General features: G+C 44.0%; 1 protein-coding gene across 1 annotated transcript; it reads right to left on the bottom strand.

The window, feature by feature from the left end:
* Positions 1–1,422: 1,422 nt before the first annotated feature.
* Positions 1,423–25,509, bottom strand: HABP2 (hyaluronan binding protein 2). Its single transcript, XM_062000727.1, has 15 exons — positions 25,363–25,509; positions 24,306–24,322; positions 23,169–23,253; positions 15,238–15,271; positions 10,304–10,429; positions 9,091–9,198; positions 8,540–8,656; positions 8,078–8,197; positions 6,910–7,081; positions 6,666–6,760; positions 6,293–6,533; positions 5,295–5,437; positions 4,172–4,306; positions 2,505–2,650; positions 1,423–1,599 (listed from the first exon to the last, which is right to left on the bottom strand). Exons 1-15 carry the CDS (start codon positions 25,507–25,509, stop codon positions 1,423–1,425), a joined length of 1,863 nt encoding a protein of 620 aa, XP_061856711.1.
* Between the last annotated feature and the right edge of the window lie 104 nt (positions 25,510–25,613).

Genomic DNA, 25,613 nt, shown 5'->3' with positions numbered 1-25,613 from the left:
AATTTAGAACTGATTGCTTAATTTTTGTGTGGATACTTTGGGATTTATTACTGTATGTATTACAGAATCTGGTATTTATTTAAAGCTGTAAAAGAAATTAATACTAGATGACTGGCAGGCTCAGCTTTGTTCTGCAGATGAATGAACCTGATTGGTAGAATATAAAATAATTTGTAATGAATAAATCTGATTAATCTTATTCCATACTTGTAATCTTTGGAGATTTTTACATTCCTGGATTATTAGCACCATAGATGTAAGAGAACACCAAGGCGTGATTCAGGTGATTTAACAGATGAACAAGGCCAAGGCCAGAGGAAGCAAAGTTATCATTGCCTCACCAAGGGCACACCTTTTAGAGGACACCAGAGAGTTTGTGCTTGGTTAATGGGATGTATTCAGGTCACTAGTAGTTCTTCAGTCTTTTTCAGGTCTTTCAAAGCAAAAAGTCAAACTAATTTTGATAGAAATTCTTGATGAATTAGGTAGGTGCTTAGAGAAGGCTGTAAACCCTGGGATTCAGATGAAAGGGGCAATACTAAGTTATGGAACCGACTCTTCAAAATATATCTATTCTTTATATCCTGATTTAATACTAATCCCCTGTTTTTCAAACTTCTGGGCAAAAATTACACAATTTAACTTGCAAAACTTAGTGAAAACCCAATAATTATCCAGTAGCTTTAGACACATATTTTTAATCAGATTTAAGAGCCTCTAGATCTCTGGTATTGAAGTGAAGCACATTTATACTGTTGTCAATCTGGAACATAATAAGTAATCATCCTGTAATCAGGAATTAAGTGGATAGTTTGAATATTACTCTTTTTGCCTTTTCAATTTGCAATGCATCACTGGTGGAACTTGTGGTTGTTTGCCCTACAGAAGTGCTTTTGAGAATAACTCTCCTGCCTGATCCTCCCTCCTCAATTAATTCCGATGGCTGCAGTCTTGCAAACGTAGGCACGTGATGATGATTTCTATGTATGTGAAAAAACATATTTGCTTTGGGAGCTTTGAGGTGTTGGGGTGTGAAGAGCCTAAAAGAACCACACCTTAGCCAGAGGCATGAGCAGAAGAAGGAAAGGGTGGCAGCAGCTCAACCTGGAAAAATTTTCAAGGCCTGAAAACCAAAACTGGAAATATTGGCAGCTGAGGCTCCGATTGATTTGGGGAAGAGTGGAGTTGTTTTACTCTCTGTTTTGCCTGCAAAATGGGGGCTTATTTCAAAGCCCCCAGCAGGGAAAGTGTCACTGACATTCTAACAAATGCTCTGAGGCCATTTTCATGATGGTGATGAAGGATGCCCCAAGCAGTTCAGGAGGAAATATCCATAAGGTTTTTGATTGAAGAGGAGGTGTGTGGGGAAATGATAAAAAAGAATTGTCTCAGGCTTACCGTTTGCCACTCCAAAGCTGTCTCCTAATGAAGTGTCCTTGTCTCAGACCGAATTTTAGATTTAATCCAACTGAGAAATGTTGTCACCTGAGTATAAACTCCTGGCTTGTTTTTTTGCCCACACTTATCACCCCAGCTCACAAGGCCATAGACGTAGTAGGAGCCGTTTTCTACACAAGTCAGTGGGCCTCCGGAGTCTCCCTGAGGAGAGAAAGCACACGTGTTCAAAACATGAAGCAAAGCCATAACCAAAATATGAATGCTCCCCTCCCACCATAAGGCTTTGAAGCTGTAATGCTGGGTTTTTTTCCCCTGTTGGATGTAGCATCAGATACTGCTCAGTCCTGGAGTAGACTTGCAGTTCTGGAAACAGGCCAAACCATACCAAACTTTTTGGATGTATGTTTGTTGCTTGTTCAAGTCTGTGCTGTGTATCTGACAAGGTCACATGAAATTTCACACGCAGGAAAATGCCAAGCATTAAGGACCTGAGCTCAGAAGGATAAATATGGGATCCTTGGTGCAAATGAAAACACTTGATCTCTCCCACACCCCTCAAAATAACTTTATTCTGAGCTGGTTGGTCTCATTTTTTGTTGCTGTTTTATCAGTGATTTCTGCTGTAAGTGTGCTTGCAGGGGTAATTTGCATCTCAAGAAGCATTGTTCAATCTCTTCCCTGTCTGAACAACAGTGTAAACATGAACTTGCTTAACATTTGCACTAGCTGTAGTGAAGTATCAGTCCTGAGGTTCCCTGCAAGTCTTAGCTCTGATAGTGATAATCAGATCAGAATTGGTGCTCACAGCAGAGGCCATAATAAAATCTAGAGAAAAAAAAGGCAATTTGACAGATTACTGTCTAACTGCTTCAGAAGCCACACTTTCCAGGATAGTTTCGAGCTTCCATAGATCTACCTGTTGCTGACAGTGCCAACATGATCTGTAGAGATGTACATCTCAAATTGTAATGAAGAATGACAATCCTGTTGAAACACATCGATGGGAGAAACAGATACACACGAGGCACCCTGCCAAAGCTGTTACTCTGAACAGCCTGGCTAGTTACACAAAAAGTTGGTGTTCAAACACAGAAAATGCAACAGACCTGGCAAGAATCAGCTCTGGGTCTCCGAAGATTCCCTGCACAGAACATGCTTTCGTCCAGTACGTGATCATAGACACTGGGTGCGTTGCAGCTCCTCTGTGAAATCAGCTTGACATTGGCATCTAACAGCTGATGGGATACTTCATCTATGGGATGTGCACCAAAAAAAATGGAGTCACCTTCCTCTCAGTCCTGCTACCTGTTGCCTTTCTTCAAAATATGAGCTTACTTGCCATTTGAATGGGAAGGGGGAAGAGCAAGGGGGATGCATGTGCTAGCCTAGGAAGAGAAGTACCTGTCTGAAATGATAAAGGTTAGAGTTGGAGCCTGGAAGCTTCACTCAAGACACCGAGTTGTTGCCTGAATGAAAGCAGAGTCAGGTGTTCAGAATTTGGCTCTGATCAGCTCTACCCATACAATCCTGCTTTTCAAAGGTGCTGGTTGTCTGCAGCTCCCACGGGTCCCAGCGGGACTCAGAGCTGCTCAGCACATCTCAGGCTGCTGCCATTAGATGTTTTAACACACGAGCTAATGAAACAGATGAAAACTGAAAATCATGCAATATTTAAGGGCAACGATTAATTACAGTGAATCTAAAGACATAACTTGACATCTAAAGGCAATAGCCAGAGTTTCAAAGTGCTACATCTGTAGATAATTAAAGGTGGTTTATAAGTTTGGTTCTGCTTGAGTTTCAGGAAATATTCCATTTCTGTGGTGATTTCCTGAAATGCTAATAATAGCTCTGCTCAAAGAAGGAGCCGTCTAGTTTGAACACGTACAGGGTACTTGACAGTCTTTGTTGGGGGAAGAAGAAAAAAATTTCCCCGTGCCCTTTTCAAGAGAGACTTTTTATTTGGAACTTTTAAAAAATGTCTATTAGATTCTGTTGGTGCATCCTGATCAAATGAACACGCTTGTCTCTTGTGGACTTCAAGGAGAGTTACATCAGAAGGGAGAATTTGGTCCTATGTATCGCATCGGGCTGTATCAGTCACAAAGCACTAGGACACCTACTGCAGCCTCAGTGACACATTTTCCTTCTGCTGCTTTACAGCAACACATCAATCAGAACATGAGAAAATGCATTTTGCAGAAAATTGCCATTATCTCTCCTTTTTTTTTTTTAAGCATAGTAATTTCTCCCCTTAGGATCTACTGAAAGGTTTTGGATAGGGCTGCTTGAACTTGAAAAGCTTTGGATTTATTTTCTTTAATAATTTTTCAGTGCATCTGAGGATCCAGATGCTGCTGCTGAAAAGCTTTATCTGACCCAACGGGCTGGAAAACCGTGTGAAAGTTCCCATCTTTCTTGGTCCTGTCTTGAAACGCATAAACTATACAATAGCCTCTCTCTTGATACCTTCTTGCTTCTCTTGCTGACTTCACACAAAACCATGACATGGTGTGTCAGGTGCCAAGCAAAAAAAAAAAAAGAGAGGTGTGGGGGACTTTTTTCCAGACCTCTGAAAGGTTTGGTTGGTTTAGCAGTTGGAGATTTCTGCTAATGAGTGATTTCCATGGCAGCGTATAGCCATAGTTTTGAATCCCACGTTTTGGTTTCACTGGGTGTTTAGGTCCACATTTGTGTGTGGCAATTGCTCCTGAAAATACCAGCCCACCTTGCCAGAGAAGTACCTACCAAAATCCAACTAGCCCGCAAATACCTGTCTCTGTCGCACCCCATCCAGAAACGAAGCAGTCAGTCCCAGCAGGAAAGAAGAAGTCAGGCAGACACACTGTTTTCACGTACTTTGTTTCCACTGCACAGTGACCATCGACTTGCTTCAGTTTAAGTAATGCTGGAAAGAAGATCAACAACAACAAAATGTATCTTAACCATCATTAGAAAGCCAATGGCATCCTGGGGACATTCAGAAGAGTGTGGCCAGCAGGTTGAGGGAGACTATCTTCCACCATTACTCTGCCCTGGTGAGGCCACATCTGGGGTACTGTGTCCAGTGCTAGGCTCCCCAGTTCAAGACTGAGAACTTCTGGAGAGTTCAGCACAGGGCTACCAAGATGATCAGGGGACTGGAACATTTGTTTAACAAGGCTCTGGCAGGAGAGTTGGACTAGATGATCTTTCGAGGTCCCTTCCAACCCTTAAGATTCTGTGATTCTGTGAAAGGCTGTGGAACATGGGGCTGTTTAGCCTGGGGAAGGGAAAACTGAGGGGGAATCTTATCAACGCTGATAAAGGGTGGGCATTGAGAGGACAAGGCCAGTCTTTTCTGTAGTGCCCAGTGACAGGACAAAGGGGTAACAGGCACCAACTGGAAGACAGGAAGTTCCACTTGAACATGAGTAGAAATTTCTTAGCTGTTCAGCAGAGGGAGCCCTGGCACAGGTTGCCCAGAAAGGATGTGGAGTTGCCTTCTCTGGAGGTTTGCAAACCTGACGGGAGATGTTCCTGTGTGACCTGATTGAGGGGAACGTGCTTTAGCAGGGAGTTGGACTGGATGAGCTCTAGAGGTTCCATCCAACGCCCACCATTCTAGGATTCTGTGATTATCAGTGTGACACAACCCCATGCAGAACTGTGTATAACCAATGTGCTCTTTACACTGCACACTGGACTTGTCCCTGTTGTATTGCTTCTCCCACACAGCAACTTCTACTTGTCCATCACATTCCAACAATTAAAATGAGTCTAAACCACAATTTGACATAATTATTTCCAGAATATAGCCTCAATGGGAATTTTACAGTGACTTTAGTTGGAGAGAGACACTTCAAACAACTGAGGTTGGAGGTGAGGCACACAAATATTCCATACAAAGGATTTACCAATATCATTGTGTGGGACCCCATCCTTCTCTCTGTATTTGGAATGTACAAAGATCTTCTCCACATCAAATATTTGCTCCTGATGCTCTCGCTTTTTGAGGTTTTGCTTTCCAAGGACCACTTGGAGATTTTCCACTGGTTCTCTGCAAAACAAACAAACAAAAAAGCACACAGACATTTTCCATCAGTGGTGGTGAAAATCTGCACCTCTAGTATCTGTAAATCAAGATAGTGGTTCCTGTTGTAGAGCATGGCCAGAACATTTCCTACGGTTGTTATAGGAGGGCTTAATCAGGGGAGACATGGTGTTAGACAATTATATGTGCTGATATCTTAATTTGTTGCAGTCATGAAATAAAGTAATGCAAAGCCATGTGAACACGGTTTTCTCTGCATTTTAGGGCAGAGTAGCAGTGTGCACACAGTCTGTTACTGTGGCTGTGATGATGAGTGGCAACCCATGGAGCCATGGGAGTACAATTGTCTGCCATTGTCTGAGCATACTTAAAATCATCTGTGGTGGAATGATCTCCAGAGGGTAATTTACCAGTTTCCAAGGGTGGTGGTTTCCAAACTATTCAACAAAAAGGTTGAAGGGAATGTCATATTCCAAGCTATGTGACACATAAACAATTGAAAGCAAAATGCATATTTTGGCTGTTCTGGAGATCTTGATGCAATATGTGATATTGTTTATGGTATCCCAATATCCCCTGAAGTTCTCATGCAATTCTTGTTTTGTACATTGCAAATCCATGTTACTGTCCTCCTTTTTTCCCCTCTCACACAACTACCAGCTCATTTTAGGTGAGTGGGGGTAAGTTTAAGTTGTTATTCCAGCACACACCATTTTCAACTACATACATTTTTTCATGTCTATGTTCGTTTTTCCCCCCACATATATGTTTTTCTTTCAATTTAATTGATTTGGATTCTGTCTTTAATAACCACCTGACTTTTATGCATTTCTCTACCCTTGGCACAGGACATGCACCTACTCGACGCAGTGCCCCGCTGTAAGAACCCAGCATGCTTTAATTAGCACTCCACCACAGAAATGTGAGCTCTTTCTTGCAGTCTTTAGCTGCAGAGATGCCACCCAGGGATGTTTGCCAGCTGTAGTCTTAGCTCCACCATAGATCCTTTTGAGAGTCCTTGGAATTTCTGGTTGTCCACATGTTTTGAATATTTCATTTGATCCAGGTGGGTCTGTTTGGCTGTCAGTTGTCCACAGGTTCTCTTCACCTGGGTTGGAACAGACAGCAAATATACAATGCACAGATAATATCAGACCAGAAGAGTCAGACAGGGAGTTATCTGCTGCTCTGGACCACCTATATGCTGGCAGACATTTCACTTCTAATGCTTTACCTCTTTCTGAGCAGGGTGAAACGTCACAGAACTCCCACTCCACTTTGTTATTTTTTCTGATGTAGCACCAGGGTTTTATATCCTCATCAGGATTCCTGAAGGGAACAGTGGAGACCATCAGCCAGAGGGAACGAGGAAATCTCCACAAAACCAGGGAAGGAGCTGAGGATGCCTAAGGGAGAAGCATCATGCTCCCACACAAGAGCCAAAGAAGATGCTTGGGAAAAGAGAGGGGGGATATTACCTGCAGAAGTTATGTTCCCCGATGCCGTAAGAGTCAGCATCCTCCATAAAGGCATTAATAGGGTTGTCCAAGAGAACATGGGAATTCCAGTGCAGGCAGGTCTTGCCATTCACTGCATGGTTCACGCTTCCTCTGTACTTGGAGGAGAACTCTTCGTAACAATCATCCAGTCCTGTAGGAAGACAATGCCCATATGAAACCAGCTTTTTTCTTGTCCCTGGCCCAAAGTGGTTCCTCTTCATTCTCTTCATTGTCCTATATTCATTTTATGAAGGATCAGAAGGATCTACTAGGCCATGTAATGATATCTCTTATCCTACATAGGCCAGAAATAAGAGCAATGTCTCAACATCTGTCCAACTTGAAGCTTGATTGACTCCAACTGCCTGAAACCTCTTTGCATTGTAAAGATCAAGCAGCTACGAGATGTCTAAATGCCAAAGCAGGATCTCGCTGTCAGTGGCCTGAGCAAGAAATGGTATCAACAGGACCAGAAGTGGGCACAAAGCTGCTGTCATGCTAGGCCAATGCATGTGCCAAAAGGAAGGTTGTGGACATAATCATTAGGCAAAGTAGAGGAAAAGTCACCTGCAATGCAGAGCATGCAGTAGTACATGGAGTCTGAAGTGCAATCAACTTTTAAAAGAGAAAGAAACAAATCCTTCTTCTTGGAAAGATGTGTGGAGTGTGATGCCCATGGTGATGCTGCAGAGGCAGAAGGTTCCCCATGCAGGCTGAGGTAATCCTCTGCCCTCGGCCACCCATCCCTGTAGTAGCAGCTGTCCCCTCAGCCTGGGGAATAACAGGCAACTGGAAATGAATCTTCACTACATTTTGCACGTTGAAGTGAAGCCCATCGTTCCTTCCCCATGGGATATGTGCAACCTTTGGGGACTGTGTGCTCACTCATTATGAGTATATATAGTGGGACCTTGCTGAAACATAGGTAGAAAATATCAACGTGGGAACTGTGTTTGAGTCCCTTTGCCAATGGTGTCTGCAGAAGCCATCATCTTCGTCTAACACTCTCCCCAAAGAGGCTGGTGCCCCAGGTGCAGTCAGGCACTTGCTGTGGTGACAGCACCAGTTGTTCTGGCTGCAGGGTGAAGCCAGATCTTGGCTGTGTGGAGGCTTTGCCCCTGCTCTGTCCCCCAGCACTGTGACTTACCGATCTCACAGAATCTCCCTCTGAACGGTTTGGGGCACTTGCAGGTGAATTTTGATCTGATTCTATGCCTTATGCAAGTACCTCCATTTTTGCAAGGGTTTGGTCTGCAAGGTGAAGATCCTGTCAACATGGAAAACACAGAACAGCCTTGTCACTCTTCTGAATGCTGCATCCACATGCCCATTGGAAACTGAGGAAAGCTCCCACTTGACCTTATCAGTTCTTGAATAATGCTTATCACCAGGGGTTTAACCAGCGACTGCACCATCACCCTGTATATCAACATGACTCATCCCTGATCAGCCCCACGGACAGGAGCTGTAGCAGACTCAGGTTGGACAACCAGGGCAGAGGCACTCTGTGGTGGGCTGCATGTGATTGCCCAGCAGTGATAGCCACACTGACCTGACCTCACTGTGCTCTCCCCACCACAATCTGCCCTGTTCCCAGATGAGTGCTCACCTCCTTTGCAGTCAGGGGTCTTGTAGGGATGGTTGCAGCTGCACTCAAAATAAGGTGGGGTTAATGTAATCAGGCAGTCTCCATTATGGCACCTCTTCTCCAGACACCTGTTCTTCACTGTGGAAAACAGAGAGATGAAATACTTCATCAGCATTTGTGTGTGCACAAGAGCTGTGCCGTCAAGGGGATCACAGCAAGACACAACAGTCTGAGGAGGCTTTCATTTGGCTGGTGTGAACTCAGGGTTTTGATTTTTGTTCACAGTATCTATTGCAGAGAATCTGCAGGACCAATGAGCAGCTGCCCAGCTGGCAGGGGACAGAGGAGTGCTTCCTGCACGCCTGAGCTCTGTTTTGCTGGGTACTGCTCTAGACAGACCTTAGTCTGGGCAAGGAGCTGTGAGACCTGTGAACATGACTGTGAGGGGCTGTCAAAGCCCTTAGAACAGCAGACAGTGTGTTTGTAAAGCCCCGTGCTTGCTTCCACTGACAGAGCTGTCACAGTAACATGAGTTGCCAAAATCAAGTGTAAGTTAACAAAAGAGTGATTACCTTTCTCACACTTTGTCCCAGCATAAGGCTCGGGGCAGAGACAGCTGAAGCTGCTTCCTCTGTTTTCACACCTACCATTGTTCTTGCAGGGACTGGAGGAGCACGGGTCTGATGGAGTAAAGATGGAGATCTTTTAGTGTTACTTTCTTCTTCTTCACCTCCATCACTCACTTGCTTTTTCTTCTTGCATTTCCTGACTGCAGAACTCTGCCTTTCTGGGCACAGCATCCTATGGGATATGTACTGTACCTATGCATGGGCTCAGCAGCCACAGGAGCAGCTATGAATTGCTGCAGAGCTTAACAGCTCATGACTTTGAATCTGGAGCTCCTCAGCTCCCTTTGCCATGTCTGTGATGGAGCTGTAATGGGGCAAGTCCTTCCCTTTACTCAGGGACAGATTTAACTCTACTGCAGCAGTAGAAACGGATGCCTTAAGGGTCAGAGCAGGCCCTTGGCACCTGCCTTCATGCACTTAATGTGGAGGGGTCTGGCTCTGGCATTGTCATGGTCACAACAGAGCACTACATCTTCCCTGGAAAAGCCATCCACCACTATTATACTGTGTACCATTGGATGGCTATTGCTCCAACACATCTGCTGAAGTCACTTGAGTGCTGCTCCTTACACCACACTCAACCTCTCCACTCTGCTTCAGGCTGCCAGGAGCAACTGAAGTGGGGACAGCCATATATCAGCTCTGCTTCTTTGTACCAGGGAATATTACAGGCAACATCCTCAGTTCTCCTTTTGTGTTCCCTGAGCAATCTCAAAGATCCTTTCCTGCTCTCCTAAAGTTTGGCAAAACAGAAAAAGAAAAGAAGAAAGCCTGCATCTGAGAAAAAAGGAAACAACAAAAAAAAGGAAACCTGCTCTACATTTGGTTCCCAGCATAAATACAGAACATATATCCCATGCAAACAGCAATTACATCTTACAGTGTCTATAGACAAATAAGCCTGTGCTTTTTTTTGTAGTAGCAATCAGAAATGTTCTGCATGATCAGAATCTATCCTGTGAAACCCAGAGATAAAACACAGGCTCCTTACAAGAGAAATACAAAGGAGAACACTGCAAACAATCCTCCTAACTCATCCCTTTGATGCAAGCATTTCAAGAGCAGGCTGGCAGCTGAGGCCTGCCACGCTCACACTGCAAGTGTAGGACTAGGATTTTACCCCTTGCTCACCTCCCTGCCCAGCCCTCAGAGGTACCTGTTATGGTATCGCTGAAGCCAAAAAATGTCTCAAACCAGTCAGGGTCTTCGGAGGACTGCCAGAGGAAGGGGTCCTGCTCCGGTTGTATGTGCTCGTCTTCGTACTCATAGACATCAGACTCCTCTGTAGGGAGAGGTGAGAATAGAATGAAAGAACAGAGAAGTTAAAACTGCTTGAAGGAGAGAAGATATGAAAGAACTGATAGCTTGGACAATCCTTTTCTCCTTCAGCTTACATGGAATGTCAGCAGGTCCAGAGCTCGCATCATCTCGAGTACCAAAGGTGCCATTCAGCAGGGCCTCTGTGGGCATGGCCATGAGGCCTGTGCCAGGCCACAGCCAGGGGAGATGCTGATGGCTGGTACTGCCACAGCAACAAAAGGTGAATTAGATTCCTATAGGATGAAGGATTTTTTGTTTGTCTGGGGTTTTTTTCCAGAGGATTTGATCACCAGCATCACCTCAGCTGTAGTGTGAGGAGAGGCCTTCAGTGGCATGCAGGTACCTGCTGCCCGTGGGGGCACAGAAATCTGCTTCGAGGGAGATTGGAGGGGAGCAAGGCCATTGCACACCTATGTGTCTTCCAAGCTGCAAAATCCCTTTTGAGGAGTGAGAGTTGGGCAGTGCAGGCACATCCTGAGCGGCACATCCTGGGCAGCCCATCCTGGCAGCCTCCCAGTGCCAGCAGACTCCCCAGGAGCCTGGCGCTGGTGGCACCCGCGGCTTTGCCAGCCCACGTTTAGAGTGGTGGGTTGATTAAAGTGGGCTGGCAGCTCCTTGCACAGGTAAGGCTGCTGCCAGTGGAAGCCACTCGGGTGTTTCAAAGACAAGCTATGGTAATGAGCAAAGCTAAGCGACATACAGAGACATTTTAAAAAGCTCTCCCCTAGGGCTGGACCGATGGCCCTATGGATAATGCTCTGCCTTGAACTGATTATCGACTGCATTATCTTAGTTTTCTCTCCTCATTCATTCACTTGCAGCCTTTATCTTTATTCTTTCTTTGCTTCTGACAAAAAAAAAGAAATTCCACTTTTGTACAATGGGTGTTTTATATTTCATATTAAAATAGAACTGTCTTTTTTCCTTCTTCTTTTTTTTTTCCTACATGCCAACTCTCGTTTCTCACCAAAAAAAAAAAGAAGAGGAAAGTTTCACCTCATTTATTGCTATGTCAAGTCAAGACTCCTTTTCCTCAGCTCATTATTTCCACAGGAGCTGAGTCTCGACAGTGTGCAAGTGTTGCAGAAGTGTGTGCCTTGCTGAGGAACAGAAGGATCTCGCTGGAAGATAAGGACGTTGTCTACAGTGAACAAAATTAAATTTAATGTGATGTAGTTAAGAAAGGAAAACAAAAAGAGGCCTTTGCCTGAAATGCAGCCTGCAAGCTCACTTTGTTGGAAGGGAGGATTTGCAAGCGGACTTGAGTTTCAGGGGATTGTCTGAAGGAGTCTGATTTTGTTTCCCCTGTTTATTTTCAAAATCTTAGTGGGGAATGTTGGCTTTTATTCCACAGATGCTTTAAAGAAGTATTCTGAGGGATGGGCTAGACCTTTGTATAGAACAGCTATACCTGTTAAAAGTTATGCAGGATGAAAAGGGAGCTACAGCTGCCAAAAGCAGGTTGCAAACACACTCTGTGCTTTACAGAGGCTGCTGAGGACTCTCTTCAGTTGACAGAGGAAAAATAAGTGCCCTGAACGAGCACAAACAGCTAAGCCTTTGTAGAAGCAACTACTATGATTTTTAAACCAACTTCTCAGTGTAAGGATGGTGTTAAGAAAGCACGATGCTGTCACTTCGCTTTGCTCCATTGGCATCATTTCTTTGCCATGGATTAATCGTTTACTTTAGGAAATTACACGTTGACCCATAATGGACTATTCTAAGTGCATCTCTGCAGTAAATGCCAAGTTGGCCAAGATGCAATTCAGGTTTTGCAGGATGTCTGCTTTGGTGGGTCTGCAAGATGGAGGAACAGAAACCCTGGTTTGCTCTGGTGGGGCAGAAGACCCCCGGGCAGTTTTGGAACAGGCTGATGCACACTCAAGGCCAGGCTGGCATGAGAAGGGCACCTTCATGAGGCCAGGACTGAGCAGGTGGTACTGAGCCACCCCTTTATGGGCTGGCAATTACCATTACAAGACATGTTATGCTTATGGCATAGAGTTAAGGGTGCATGTGGAAAGGGCTTGGAAAACACCAGCCAGTTCTTCTGGGTATGGAATAGTGGGAGTCGGGAAGCTAAGCTGCCTGGCCAGGAGACCAGCCACGGTGACATGAGTACACAGCCAATCTGAGAAATCACCAGCATCTCTGCTTTCTCCACTCCTATCCCTCTTTGTGAAACTGAAAGAGAAATCGCTGCTCTGGTTCATGTGAGTGATGCTTCTCATCTCCCAGCTACTTCCCATGTCCTCCTCAGCTGCACGAAGCAGTGAAAGACAAAAAGCACAAACTCCTGACGTGGGTACATGACATCAAACTAAAAGATGTCTTCTTACTTATCATTGCTTCGACACTAAATAACTATTTGGCTTCCACATCTCTTATTTAAGAAGTGTTCTCATTCATTTTTTTAATTATTCATAACAAGCCAGAGGTTTAGTAAAGCAAAAACAACACTTTTTTTTAATCTGAGCACATAATTAATGCACTAAGTCTGATACACTGGTTGATTTAAACATATTACTAAATCAGAGTGCTCACTCTTTGTAAGTGCTGGAAAACCTTGACATGCTTAAAAAAAAAGCAGTGATCTGACATTTGTCACTGAAATGTGACTATTACATGAAATTAAATTAGACATCCTGCATGCAAATTTTCAAAGAATAACTTTCCTCTGTGTAGTACAAAAAAGTCCCCCCATAATTGATAGGCAGAGATTGACTTTTAAAGCTTCAAATCAGCTTTGAGGTCTGGGTGATCTTTTAAACTGCTCGAGCTTTCATCTGCAGTTTTTCACATTGCCAAGAGCTGCCAATCAAGCGATGGATTTCTGATCAATATCCCCTTGTTCATTAGCTTACACGGGCTCTCTGTTACGGAGAGAACAGATACCCCAATGCTGGCAGTCACACTGTTTTCAAAACCTTCGCTGGATCTAGTCATGACTAATGTTCTGAGTGGGAAAGTGATGCATTAGGATGCCATCGAGTGACCTGAATTGGGAGGTAACTTTGTTGGACTGCAGTTGTCAAGATGAGTGATGTGCAAAGTTAAAGCCCATTGCCAACACACATCAAGAGCATCAGAAAGTACCCAGCGCTTATTCAGGCTCTCTGAACCTCTGGGGATTGACTGAAATCTGGCCTAGTTTAAGCAGGATGAGTTTTTCTACCACCTCTCTAAATACTTTTTGTCTCCAGCTCTGAGAATAATGTAGTGTTATTTTTATGAGGCTGAAATCCTGACTGTATTTTAAATAATGAGATGGCCCCCATTTACTTCTGCAGAGATGAGACCTCATGGTATTCCCTCCCTTCCATGCAGGCTGTGGCTGGGGGTTATCTGCAGCTTCAGAAAGAGATTGTGAAAGAAGCGAGAGCAGCTAAAAGCAAAGCCAGCAAACCTTTCAAATACTTTTGTGGCTGTTACTCAAAAGCAGTTTTTCAGCAACTTTTCCTGGGATGGATGCAGGGCAGAGGTGGCCAATTATAGCTGGAGGGGGGAGTCACAGGAGGATGGGGACACAGGAACAGGGAGGGACAGAGGTAAGGACCACAAAGCATGAAGAAGGGAATGAATTAAGAAACTGAAAGCAGTGTTTTACCATCCATCCAAAGGCAAGTCAAACAGTGCACACAAGGCTTGTGTGTAAAGCCTGAAGCCAAGTGCATTATTCTGTGGCCAAATATTTGCAGAAGTCAAATATTGAGCTCAGAAGAACAAATGATTTAGAAATGTGTTTTTCTACATACATCTTGTTAAAGCAGCACTGATTCAGGGAAGAGGCAGTGCTGTGTGAGCTACAAGGCTGCTGGCCTTGCAGGTTTGGCCAGTAAGCCAAAATGCCAGTGAAACTAACAGGAATGCAGATGAATAATGAGTGCATAGTAAAAGCCATGCAGGAAAATGAGCAAAATTAATATAATGCTCTATTAGCTGTAAATTATGAAGTTAAATCTGAGAGCCACTGCAATCAAAAAGAGGAAGGGCAGGGCTTACCCACAAAAACACTGAACTTACCAATAAAACCATGTGGACCAAGCAGGCTGTGAAAGGATGTACAAATCCTCACACAATCTGCCCATTGTCACACAACATTCATCACAGCTTTTCCCTTATCAACATCTTAATACTTCATAGCCTTTAATGATTTCTTATTTCATGAGCTTGTAAACACTTTTTAAACCTTCTTGTACTTTGGACAAAACCTTGAGGGGATAAGTTGCAGCAATAGTTGCACACTATAAGGGAAAGTTAGCCTGCATTTTTTTGACCTTTGATTTTCATGCACAACTAGGCTGTGCTCATCCTTCTGTGAGGTCTACAGCCCATGAGCCACCGTGTCACCCAGGGATCCTTAAAGCTGTGTTATTGAGCACATGAAGCTACAGAGAAATCCTGGCTGTGGAACAGAGCTGTGGCTTGCAGGTGTGGTCTAGAAGTACCCCAATATCAGCTGCAAATCAGCATTGCTGCTGTTCTGGGCTCCAGTGTGCCAGACATGCTCCTGTCTGGGACTCAACGCAGCCTTGTCTCCTGCACTGACACAGAGCACATGTGGAGGTCTGAAAGCGCTCAACGTATTCCTTCTCCAAAGTCAAAGAGATTCTACTTGATCACAGGCCTTATTTTAAGCTCAGTAAGCCTGTGAATGAAGTTAGCAAAACTCAGTGCTTGAGCACAAGCAAATTCTGTGATTCTGTGACCAGGTCACCAGCCTCTCAGTTTTGCATGCAGAAGTTAAAATGAAGAGATCGAACTTACCATTCAGCAGGTCAGTCAGGAAGAAATGGGACACCTACATGAGAGGAAAAAAAGTCAGCTCTGGAAAAACAAAAGCCAGCACAGAGCTTGGTTTACAGCACAAAGTTTCTGTTTGCCCTCTGATAAGCTCATTACCCACCTCAGAGACAGCTGGGTGGGTTTTAAGAGCACTTTCAATTAACAAAATGTCTTAAAATACCCACTGCTCCCAACAGCCAGAGTGGGAGCTCTGGCCTCTCTGAGCAACCAGCTGCTGGGCTGTGGGAAAAGCCTCTCCTGAACAAGTTAAATTATCTCTTTGGTTGTTTCAATGACCCCACACTGACTATTTGTCCACCTTCTCTGAGATCTGGAGAGGGGCCACTGCCAAAGCTGGTGGCTGGGATGTGCTTGTGCAGTGTGGCCGTGGGAGCCTATGCCTGATGCAGCCTGTGGGATCTGCACCTCTGTGCTGGAAAGCTGTCAACAACTTTTGGATGGAGGAGAACATTCCTGGCCCTCCCTGTGAGGAAGTGCCATGTGTCCCATCTCTGATGTGGGGCTCCAACCTTTCCTGTTTGGCTCGTGATCAGGGGCAAGCGACAAAAGGGAACAGAAGGGGAGGAAAACAGCTCTCAGCCTTTGAAGAGCATGGGTGAGGTTTGTGTGAAAGGAGACATGCTGACTCCACACTGGGATGCATCACCTGTGTGACATTTCAGCTGGCTTTCCCTCTTGCTCTGACTCCCAGCTGTGGACAGGATTACCTGCCTGTGATGAGAATAGTGTGCTAACAGCAGGTGTAAGGAAGGAGATTTTCAGCTGCTATTCTTCACCCCTCACACGATTTGTTAGAATAAAATGCATTTCCAAACAATTTAACACATGTAATACAGATGGCATACATATACACACAGTCATACATTATGTGCACCTACACTTTGCTACAGATACAACTAACTGCAAATACACTCCCTGTTTAGTTGTGCATACATATAGAAAGGGTGTATAGATGAAATTCTCAGCTAACACAGATTGTGACTATGAACAAATGAATTGGAAGCAATGAATAGGAAATGGGACAAAAGCTGCTCAGAATTCACATTTGCAAATATGAATCTGGAATATATAGATGAGTGTTTGCTTCAGGCACATTTGTGTCCCTCTTGTGTTTGAGCCAGTGAGAACAGACACTCCAGTTTCCCCCTTCCCATGACTTCTGATGAGAGCCATGTCCCCTGAACCGCTGAGCAGAGCCCCTTCCCAGGTGCACTGAAGTGAGCCACACACATTCACAACTAAATCCTTTGCAGCTGGAAGGACATGCACTCACACAATTGCTCCCCTGAATGCATGAGGAGATGAGGGTAAATGAGCAGGCTGCAAAAGCTCTGCCCTTGGACTATGTGTTTCTTGAGTGCAGGTACAGGGTTTGTCAGATCCTTTGCCAGACCCCAATGGAGACTCTATAAAGAAAAGGTCTAATTGCTCCATTTACAATTAGTGGTAGCATTCATCCATAAACACAGACCAAACCAAACCCAGTGAGTGTACTCCTTTCTTTTGAAGGAGCAGAGGAAACAAAGAACAAGGAAGGAACAACGGGAGCAGGATGAAGCATTGGAATGCTGCTTCTCCTCCCTGGTTCTCTGTGGTGCCCAGTTGTGCTGTTTGCCTGAATTGGAAAGGGTTTGAGGGCAGAAGGGTTTGACTTCAGCGAGGTTGCCTCAGCACTTGGGGCAGCCCTTGGCATCTCATGGGGATGTTAAAGAGTTTTAGCCCAGGCTGAGCAAGGTCCGGGAATGGGACTGCATCATGCTCTTCCGTGCCTCAGTTTCCCCAGATGGAGAGAAGAGATGATAGTCTCACAATACCCAAGGGGATGGCTCACTTGCCAAGAAAAGAAGAAAGATGAGAGATCTAGAGCTTTGTTACATCACTGTCTTTTCCAGGTGGCTCACCTACCCCTCCTGCCCAAACACCCCATGGGCAGAGCTGACTGCAAAAGGGCAGATAATCTAAACTCCGTCTTGCAATTAACTTTTGCCCTAGAAAATGTGCAGTTTCAGGAACATCTTCCAGAGTAGGCAGTGGCTTGCACTCTAGGGTGGCTGAGTCTCGAATTTTGGGTGAAAAGCCTCTATTTGCTGCTACAGAACAAATGTCACTGGGAACAAATGCTCCTGGATCACCTGACATGGAGATTCCGAGAGTTAAATCCAGTCTTTACTGTAAGCCTCTGATGTCCTGTTTTGTTCTGGAGCTTTCTCCCTCCTGAGCCTGTCGGGGCACAAGGGCAGAGCCACAGGGTACAAGACCCAAGGCACCTCTGGGTGCAGCAACTTTTCTACTCCCTTCTGAGGTCCGCTAGATTACTCAGCAGACCATGCTGCTTTTAATGCATTTCCATCTCTGCTAGCCAGCATGGGGCCAGATGTTAGCCTTTTGGCTCCCTGCATGAAGCCTTCCGTGGTGGTGTGCAGCAGAGGAAAAACACTCACCTTCTTCCCTCCTACCCTTTTGAACTTGCACTTTCCTCTGCACCACGAGGGGATGTGGGATGCGGGATGCAGAATATGGGATGCAGGATGCAAGAGATGGGATGTGAGATGCAGGAGGAGGCTGTTAGGAGGGAGGCACAGGCTGGGGGGTACAAAGTAGAGGGTCAAGGAGGGGGGCTGCAGGCTGGGAGTTGCAGGAGGGGGTGAAGACAGGGGCAGTGGAGGCAAAGCCTCCCGCCCACCGTGCCGTATGTGCTCATGGCCAGCAGAGGAGGATCTTGTCCTTCCGACGAGGTGCAATACTGAGCCCAACCAGGAGCAGGATTCGAACAAAAGGAGGAGTGGGGGGTGGGGGGGGGGGGGGGGTAGTGGTGTATGTGTGCGTGTGAAGAGAAGAAATTAGACTGTGGGGCTGGTTTCACCAACAGTTTCCTTGCTGCAGCTGACACCGATACTTTGTGTGCTCTCTCAAGAGGGAATAAAATCTCTGGATCCTGTTGGCAGCAGGTCTGCAGAGACGGGGACGGAGCTGGAAGAATTTGTTGAGAGCAATTTTACATTTTATTACTTTAGGCTCATAAAAAAGGAAACCCTGCAAAGGAAAAAAATCTGGGAGAGACATTTTATGTGGGTATTGTTGAGTGTGGAGTCGATTACATGTATCGAGGTCCTAGAAAAAATGGTGGAGAAATGTCTGAAATTCAAAATATCCTAATTTCACTTGACCTTTGTTGTCTGTTGTCATCATCATAATGATTAGCACTTCACTAAAGCCTCTCTTCTCTATAGAACCAGCAGAACTTTGCTAATTATGCTTTGTACCAAGGTTAAACACTGTGGACCCACGTTACTCTCCATTTTTCCATCTCGGCTCCTCAAGAAAGAGAAACTAATGAAACGTAATAGATTTCAAACAGTAATGCCAGAGCCACGATTGCTTTCTTGGTCTCGGGACAGAATCCTACAGCTCCTTCTCCGTCCAGTTAATCTCTGGTGATTCTTTCTGAATAAAGCCAGGAAGATTTGACCCTAAATTCAAGGGAAATCATTTACAGCTGTCAAGGGCATTCTGCAGCTGAACTGTTGACTGTGTCTTGGGTACATTTGCTACTCCTTATTACAATCAAAATGAATAATTAAAACACAAAAGCAGGTGGAGGAACAGGCAGCACAAAGGCGACAGCCCAGGGTTAGGCTGTGAATTTACATGTGTGCAAAACAGAAGTAATTCCAGAGAAAACAGTGCAGCTACTCAAGCTGGCTTGACAGATGAGCAGAGGGATGAAAAGTACCTCTATACATGCACACACCTCTCAACAAAGCACTACAGGAGTTCAGACAAAGCACTACAGGAGTTCAAACATTAAACTGCATTGCTAGGAATTGGCCTAGTCACTTAAATGCACTAAGTTGTGCAAATTCTCCCACAACTTGCAGCAAAGTGGCCTCTATGGCAGCAAAACAAATATTGCCCCTTTCATTCGTTCTCCTGTGCAGTCACAGCTTTGCAGCCGTGAAGGAGGTGGGATGGCGATGAACTGGAGAACCAGGATGGATATTTGATCAACTTCCATCCACGGCTGACATCAGGCGTGAAGGAGCCATGAGGGCAGACGCAACTACTGCCTTTTCGTAGTGAACCCCTTGATCCTGCTGACAGCTCTCAGTGGGAACCTTTGTCTGGGCTTCTCGCCAAAGGAGGAGGGAATCGACAGTTCTGATGCTCTTACAATCGGCCAGATTTTTGCCTGCAACCATCTTGGGTAGTGACAGTCTTTGAACTTCAAGGGAAAGTGGCTTTTCCAGCAATGACATTGTATTTCTCAGCCAAGGCCATGGTTGCAGTATAATGAAAGCAGGGCACATTATCATCTGGAGCACACATGCAACACATGTTGTATTTTTAGCCTGGGAAACCATTCTCTGAAAGGATTCCACCAAAAACCTCTGAGTTCTTCACCTCTCTCCTAGAAAGACATTCTCTGCCTCCACACTGAACTGCAATGTGTGTCTCAGAGTGACATGTTCCTTATTGACTGTTCCCAGGCTACCCAGAGAAGTTTACATTTAAAGCCTTTATTTTGCTGATTATTTAGTTGTGAACCTTTCCCATGGTGGCACCTGATCTGTAAACCACAGGGATCCAGGAAATAAGCAAGAGCCCTTGGAGATGCTGCTGAAGCCAGCGTGGTTCTCTGCAGAGTTACCTGCTCCTGTTTTCCAGGAGATCAAAGTCTCCAAATTAATCTTTGCACTGTGAGAGATGGCCTGGTAGCAGCTGGCTGGTTTTAAAGTTGCTTACTGGTGGGTGAGGTGTGTGCTTGTGCTCTCAGGTGGAAAACAGGGTCAGCCTTGGACGCCACAGCGAGGGGAAGCTACAAAACATGTTTTAGTGGAGGCTGCAGCAACCAGCCTTGTCACAGTCACAGGAGCTTGCTGCGCTATCAAACGCTTTTGCAGCCGGTGCGGGGAATGCGGGTTATGCTGTTAGACTTAAAGCTTATGCAAAGTCATTAAGTCCCTTTAGTTACATGGGATATCAACCTGCACGCTTCAGGGCATAAGCTGATTGCCTTCAGGGGTCAGCGAGGAATGCTTCCCTCTCTGAGATCCGTGCACAATTAGCTGGGGGCACTCCCAAGGCTTTGTGGCTTTCCTGCTGCATCAGGCAAATGTAGGCGAGTGCTGCAGAAGGGCATTGCACCTGATGGGCCACAAATCCAGGCGGGCCTGACAGCGTTCCCTTCTCCTGGCAGAGATCAGTTCCCAACACAGTAGAGCCTAAAGCACCTGTGTGAGCCGTGCAGCACTGGAGAGAGGGTGAGGGGAGCAGAAGTGGGAATTTACTCTAGGAATAGATCCACTGGTGGGTAGAAAAAGATGTCAGACAGAGCTGAACCCTAAAATGTTGGTCTCCAAGCACCTGAGGGAAGGAAAGAGCTGTACCGCTGCTAACAGCTTCCTATCTGGTGCAGGCCAGTAAGGAGATAGGCACAGATGATAAGCTTTCTTTGCAATTGTTTGATCTTAATGTGATACTTTAATTCTTCCCTTTCTCCTACAAAATGTACTCAGTTATTAGCCTAGGTATGGCAAGTGACACCTAAACACTCTCCATCACAACCAAGCATCAGTGTTTTGAAGCTCTGAAGTATTCAGTGAAGAGCCACCTCCGCTGCTCTGCACACTGCGTGTCTTCCTTTCTGGTGCCAGGGGTGTTGAGTTTGCAGGGGACTCTTGACAGAAATGAAAAGCCTGATTTGAACAGCTGTTGATTTAAAAATAACTTTTTCTTTTCCTCCTTGTGAGTCTGCACTGAAGCACTTTAGAGCAGTGCTAAATGGGAGCTGTAGCCTGGTGGAGGAGCAGCTCCGTCACTGGAGTGTTGTGGGATTCAACTCTGCCTTGTTCTGGTACAGGTTTCTCTGGCCCAACCCAGAACAATGTTTAAGCATAACATTTAAACCTGTGTGTATTTCAGAGAAGTTGTTTCAATTAAATTCTGTGTAGAGAGATACACAGCTGCATTGTACATCCTGCTGCAGCAGAGCTCTTTGGATTTCTCTTTGGCTAAGTAAGGAACATTTAACAATACCTTGTGGTAGGCACTTCTACTACAGTATCTTGATGAGCAGAAGTGTAATTAAAAGTGAAAAAACACCCAAAAACCCAGCCTGAGAAGATCTGTCATGTCTAAAGCCAATCTTTGGTGCAGTTGCATCATACAAGCTGAAATAAAGGACCAAGTTTTGTTCTCACTTGCACCCATCATGCAGCTTTGTGCCTTTTATAGAAACATTTTCAACATTAATGCAGGTCAAATCAATTTCTCTTTGGGTAACACAAAAGAACAGAATGGAACTCTTTGCCTTAGGGTCCTGCTCTGAGCCCACCAGACCCATGAATGTCCAAATGCTTTCCTGTTCTGTTTTGACTGACTCGATAAGAGCAAAGTCTGCCTAAATCTGCATTGGACCAATAATATTGATTAATCAGAGTCTTACTTAAAAATCCTCCTTAAATCAGATTAGAAGCAAAATGAGAATTATGGATATATAGTTCTGGGAAAGAACAGGAATAGAAACTTAAGGGTGTTTTCCACTGTTTCAGCAAACTGAAAACTCTATTCTTTTTTCATTCAAACTGTTTCAGCATAACTTTCTCTTCAGAAAAAAACCATTAAGGCAATAATGTGCTCTCATAGCATGTTTGTCATGCAATGGTCACGTCACAGCAACTCATTCCTCCTTTTTTTTTTGCTGGGATCCATGCCAAGTGCTAAGCCAGAAAACCTTGTTATATTAATTATGAAGAAAAAAACATGTTTTATTAAAAACTAGCCTGCTGAATATTCTGTCATGCTGCTTTTCAGTGACAGCAGAATTGCTTATGCATTTTAGCAATGTTAATGAATTTTCAGGGGCGGGAGGAGATACAGACTGCATTTTCCACAGCGACATTTAGAGTGGAGTCAGATTAGGATTGTCAAAGCTAATGAATCAATCTAACACAAGTTAGGAAAAATCTGGGCAAGACTTGTTATCTAAGACTTTACCTACATCTTCCTCACTGGGTGTGAATTAACACAACAGATTAATTATGGGCTTATTTATATTAGATTGGGTTCCCACAAGGTCTGTAAAACTAACATTGAACTACCCTAGAACTGTTCCCCCCTGTAAGCTGCCACATGTACCAGTGGATCAAGCGTTGCCATATCCATTGTCATCAGCAGATAAGAGCCATGATGATACACTAATTAATAAATACCCTATTGTGTTGTGAAAATCACTGATTGCAAATCCACCGAGCTCTTCAAAAGCGATTTACAACCCATTAAAACACTTCACTCTATATTTTTCCCAAAGGACTCAATTTAAACTTGTCAACATCTGAAATTTTGCAGCTCATTTCAGTAAATTCAGAACTTGCCCATGTAGGAACAGTCATTAAGAAAGCAGGGGTTTGAAAGAACCTCATATTCCTTCATGAGAAAGTCTTGATCACAGTGCTTGGAGAAGTAAATGCTTTTAAAACTTGACTTTTAACTTTGCATTACAGGTGATTCATTCAGTCTTCTTTAAAGAGGAGATGGATAGATTTGGGAAAGTTTATAAAGCTCTGCTGGAGCAGTACTCTGGCCATCTCTAGCTCATTGAATATCTTGCCATTAACCTTCTCTCCATGTTAGCAGCAGTGATAATTCAGACATCTAAAACATATGGCCAGGATAAATTTTACCTTTGACGAAAGAGCTTGCAAAACCACCAAGGCAGTGTGTCCCCCTGAACTGTTTAAGCTTATATCTAGCCCCTTCCCCCAAAAAACACGAGGCTTCCTTCTCATGCAGTGTTTAGTTGGGCATCTCAATGTCCTGAAATGTGAATACTCTGCTAAATGCTCCAGCTGCCTGGGAAGGATTCGAGAAAAGCAGTATAAAAACATACTCACGCATAAATGTGTGTTCCCTAGAAGAACGACCAGTGGAAGAACCTGAAGGGTCAAAGCACTTTTAACCATCCTTATGCTCCTTTTTCTTTCTTGAAATTAGCTTTTTCTTCTTGCCTATGTTTCATTCAGAGAAGCCACAACCATTTGAAGGTGAGCTAATTCAGTGCAAATAATTAACCATGATTCAGACATTGTTTAATGTTCAACGGATTGCACCGATCAGATCAGTGCATCCTGTCCAGATGATCGCTGCATTGACCACTGGTAAATGTTCCAAATCAGTAAGTATCAAAGATGGGAATAGTATAAACTAACAATGAAGCAAAGTATTTCCTTTGTCTTAACATTATTTTTCTTCTATTATTGTCAGTTTTGAATCAGATTTGCTGCTCTTCCTCCCACCTAAAAAACTAGTGAGATCTAGTCATAACATATCAGATTTTTAAACACAAAAAGGTGTGTTTTAAATTATTTTCTGGATTTCAGACATCAAGGTTCATGTTCTCAAACTTTCTTTTTGCAAATTTGAGAAGCTGAAATCCTTTTTCTAAATAAGAGCTGAATTCTTGAGTAACCCCCAGTCTTCAGAAGCTGAAGCACAACAGCAGCAACTGAGGAGATCTCATTGTCTTTGCAAGAATAACCGACCCTCTATTGCAGAAATGCTGACAAATTTGACTGATCAAATGTTGTTTGTGCTACGTGTTGTGAAAACAAGTAAAATGACATACTCTTTCTCCCAGATAGTTTAGAGTAGGAAAGAAGGAAGAAGGAAATAGGAATATGTTTTCGGATCACAGCCCAGATTTGCAAGAGGTCCCCAGCAATATATTTTCTCTATGGTTATAAAGCAGATAAATAGGATAGTACTGAGCATGTTACACACCAGGAGGAAAATGAGTGTGGCTGTCTGGTCAGGAGGACCTGAATAATGTACAGTAAATAAAATGGGTGGATGGACTCTCCACATGTTGAAATACGAGGAAGAAAACAGGGAAATCACAAGGGCTTCATCTTTGCCCACCCTGAATGGGATTTTCTGGTGAAAAAGCCTAAGATATGAGTATTTGCCTACAGGCTCTGTGACAAGGGCTGAAATTTGGATGTCAGGGAACCTTATTTCTGATGATTCCTTACTTTGGAGCCTGAATATCCTAAAGGAGATTTCATATATCAAAAAAACCACACAAATACTGTAAGCATGCTAATTATGCCACACGTGCATAATTTAAGCAGGTGCCTATTAGCAAAACATGTTTGAGATTTAGTATGTTGGTGGCCACACGTAAAAGTTTAAGAGATTCCAGATTCTTTAACTAGTTAGAAAGGCAGCAAGATAAAAGGAGTTAGATAACACACAACTTTATGTAATGTGTCCTTGAGTAAGCTGATTTGCACTGAATTTTAATAGAGCCCTGATTCATCAAATCTCAAACAGAATTAAGGTATGGACTGGATCCTAATAACATCATGCTTTATACCCATGAAAGATAAATTAAAGGATGCAAAACTGCTATTGACAAACATTGATTATATGTACTTTGATGGACTTTGAAGTTGTGCCAGATGAGCCTTGTCAGCCTCCAAAGTTTTCTTTTAAATCTCATTGCATAAGGCTTTTACTTTTTAATTATTTTTTTTCCCTCAGCCTCTTTGATCAAGAAAAAATGTAGATCATATTTGCCTGCTGCTATTTCCTATGCATTTTATTTAGATATGCCCCTGTGCACAGCTCATGATATGTAAAAATGTTACATGGCACGTAGTCATCTCACCCTGTTATCCTGGGTGCTATTTAACATTTAATTGACCTTCTCAAGCTGCTGCATGAAATCTTGCCATGTTCAGAGGGTTAGCACAACTCTCATATCTTTTTGTCCCACACAAATCTACAGAATAAGATGGAAGACACAGGATGACCAGGTCTCTCCTTGTTCCCAGCATTTTGACCAGTGAGAATGTTCTATAGATCCATTTAATTCTACCCCTCTGTGGCAAAGTGGTCCTTGTGTTAGACCCTATGGAAAAGCTAACTTGCTTGTAACTTCTCTTGATTTGAGAAGATGGACTAAAGTTTAAACAAATAAAACTCCCTCTTTATATGTGGGAATGTCTTTGTCAGTGGGGACCTTCAAGAAACTGAAAGAAGATTTAGAGCTATTTTGATTCCTAAAAGTTATGAGCTCACACATACCATCTTGCATTCCTTGTCCATCAGGATATGGCCAACACTTTCAGGGACCAGAAGTATATAAAGTATGGTGCTGTGCATGGCAAAAGGCTTCAAAGGTGGTACAAGATTTGGGTGCAGATGTTCAAACTCCAAGTCTATCTCAGTCATGATGGCTTTCTCATCAGACATAAAGAACTTTACTGAGAGAGTCTAGGTGTTTTCAAACAACAAATGCAGAGAAGTATAGAAGAACTATCAAATGCTTTTAAATT

Source organism: Colius striatus, chromosome 8 (assembly GCF_028858725.1).
Source record: "Colius striatus isolate bColStr4 chromosome 8, bColStr4.1.hap1, whole genome shotgun sequence".
In the NCBI taxonomy this organism is placed as follows: Eukaryota; Metazoa; Chordata; class Aves; order Coliiformes; family Coliidae; genus Colius; species Colius striatus.
The sequence above is the reverse complement of the archived record's forward strand: the minus strand, read 5'-3'. Positions and strand labels throughout refer to the sequence as shown.

Bases quoted from the DNA above. Each gene is read 5' to 3' on its own strand.
- HABP2 (XM_062000727.1), bottom strand. From the start codon at position 25,509: ATGACTGAGATAGACTTGGAGTTTGAACATCTGCACCCAAATCTTGTA. The intron at 15,272-23,168 runs GTGAGTATGTTT...CCTCTCATGTAG, and splicing joins TAGGGAACACACATTTATGC to GTGTCCCATTTCTTCCTGAC. The intron at 6,761-6,909 runs GTAATATCCCCC...TGTTCCCTTCAG, and splicing joins GGGGAACATAACTTCTGCAG to GAATCCTGATGAGGATATAA.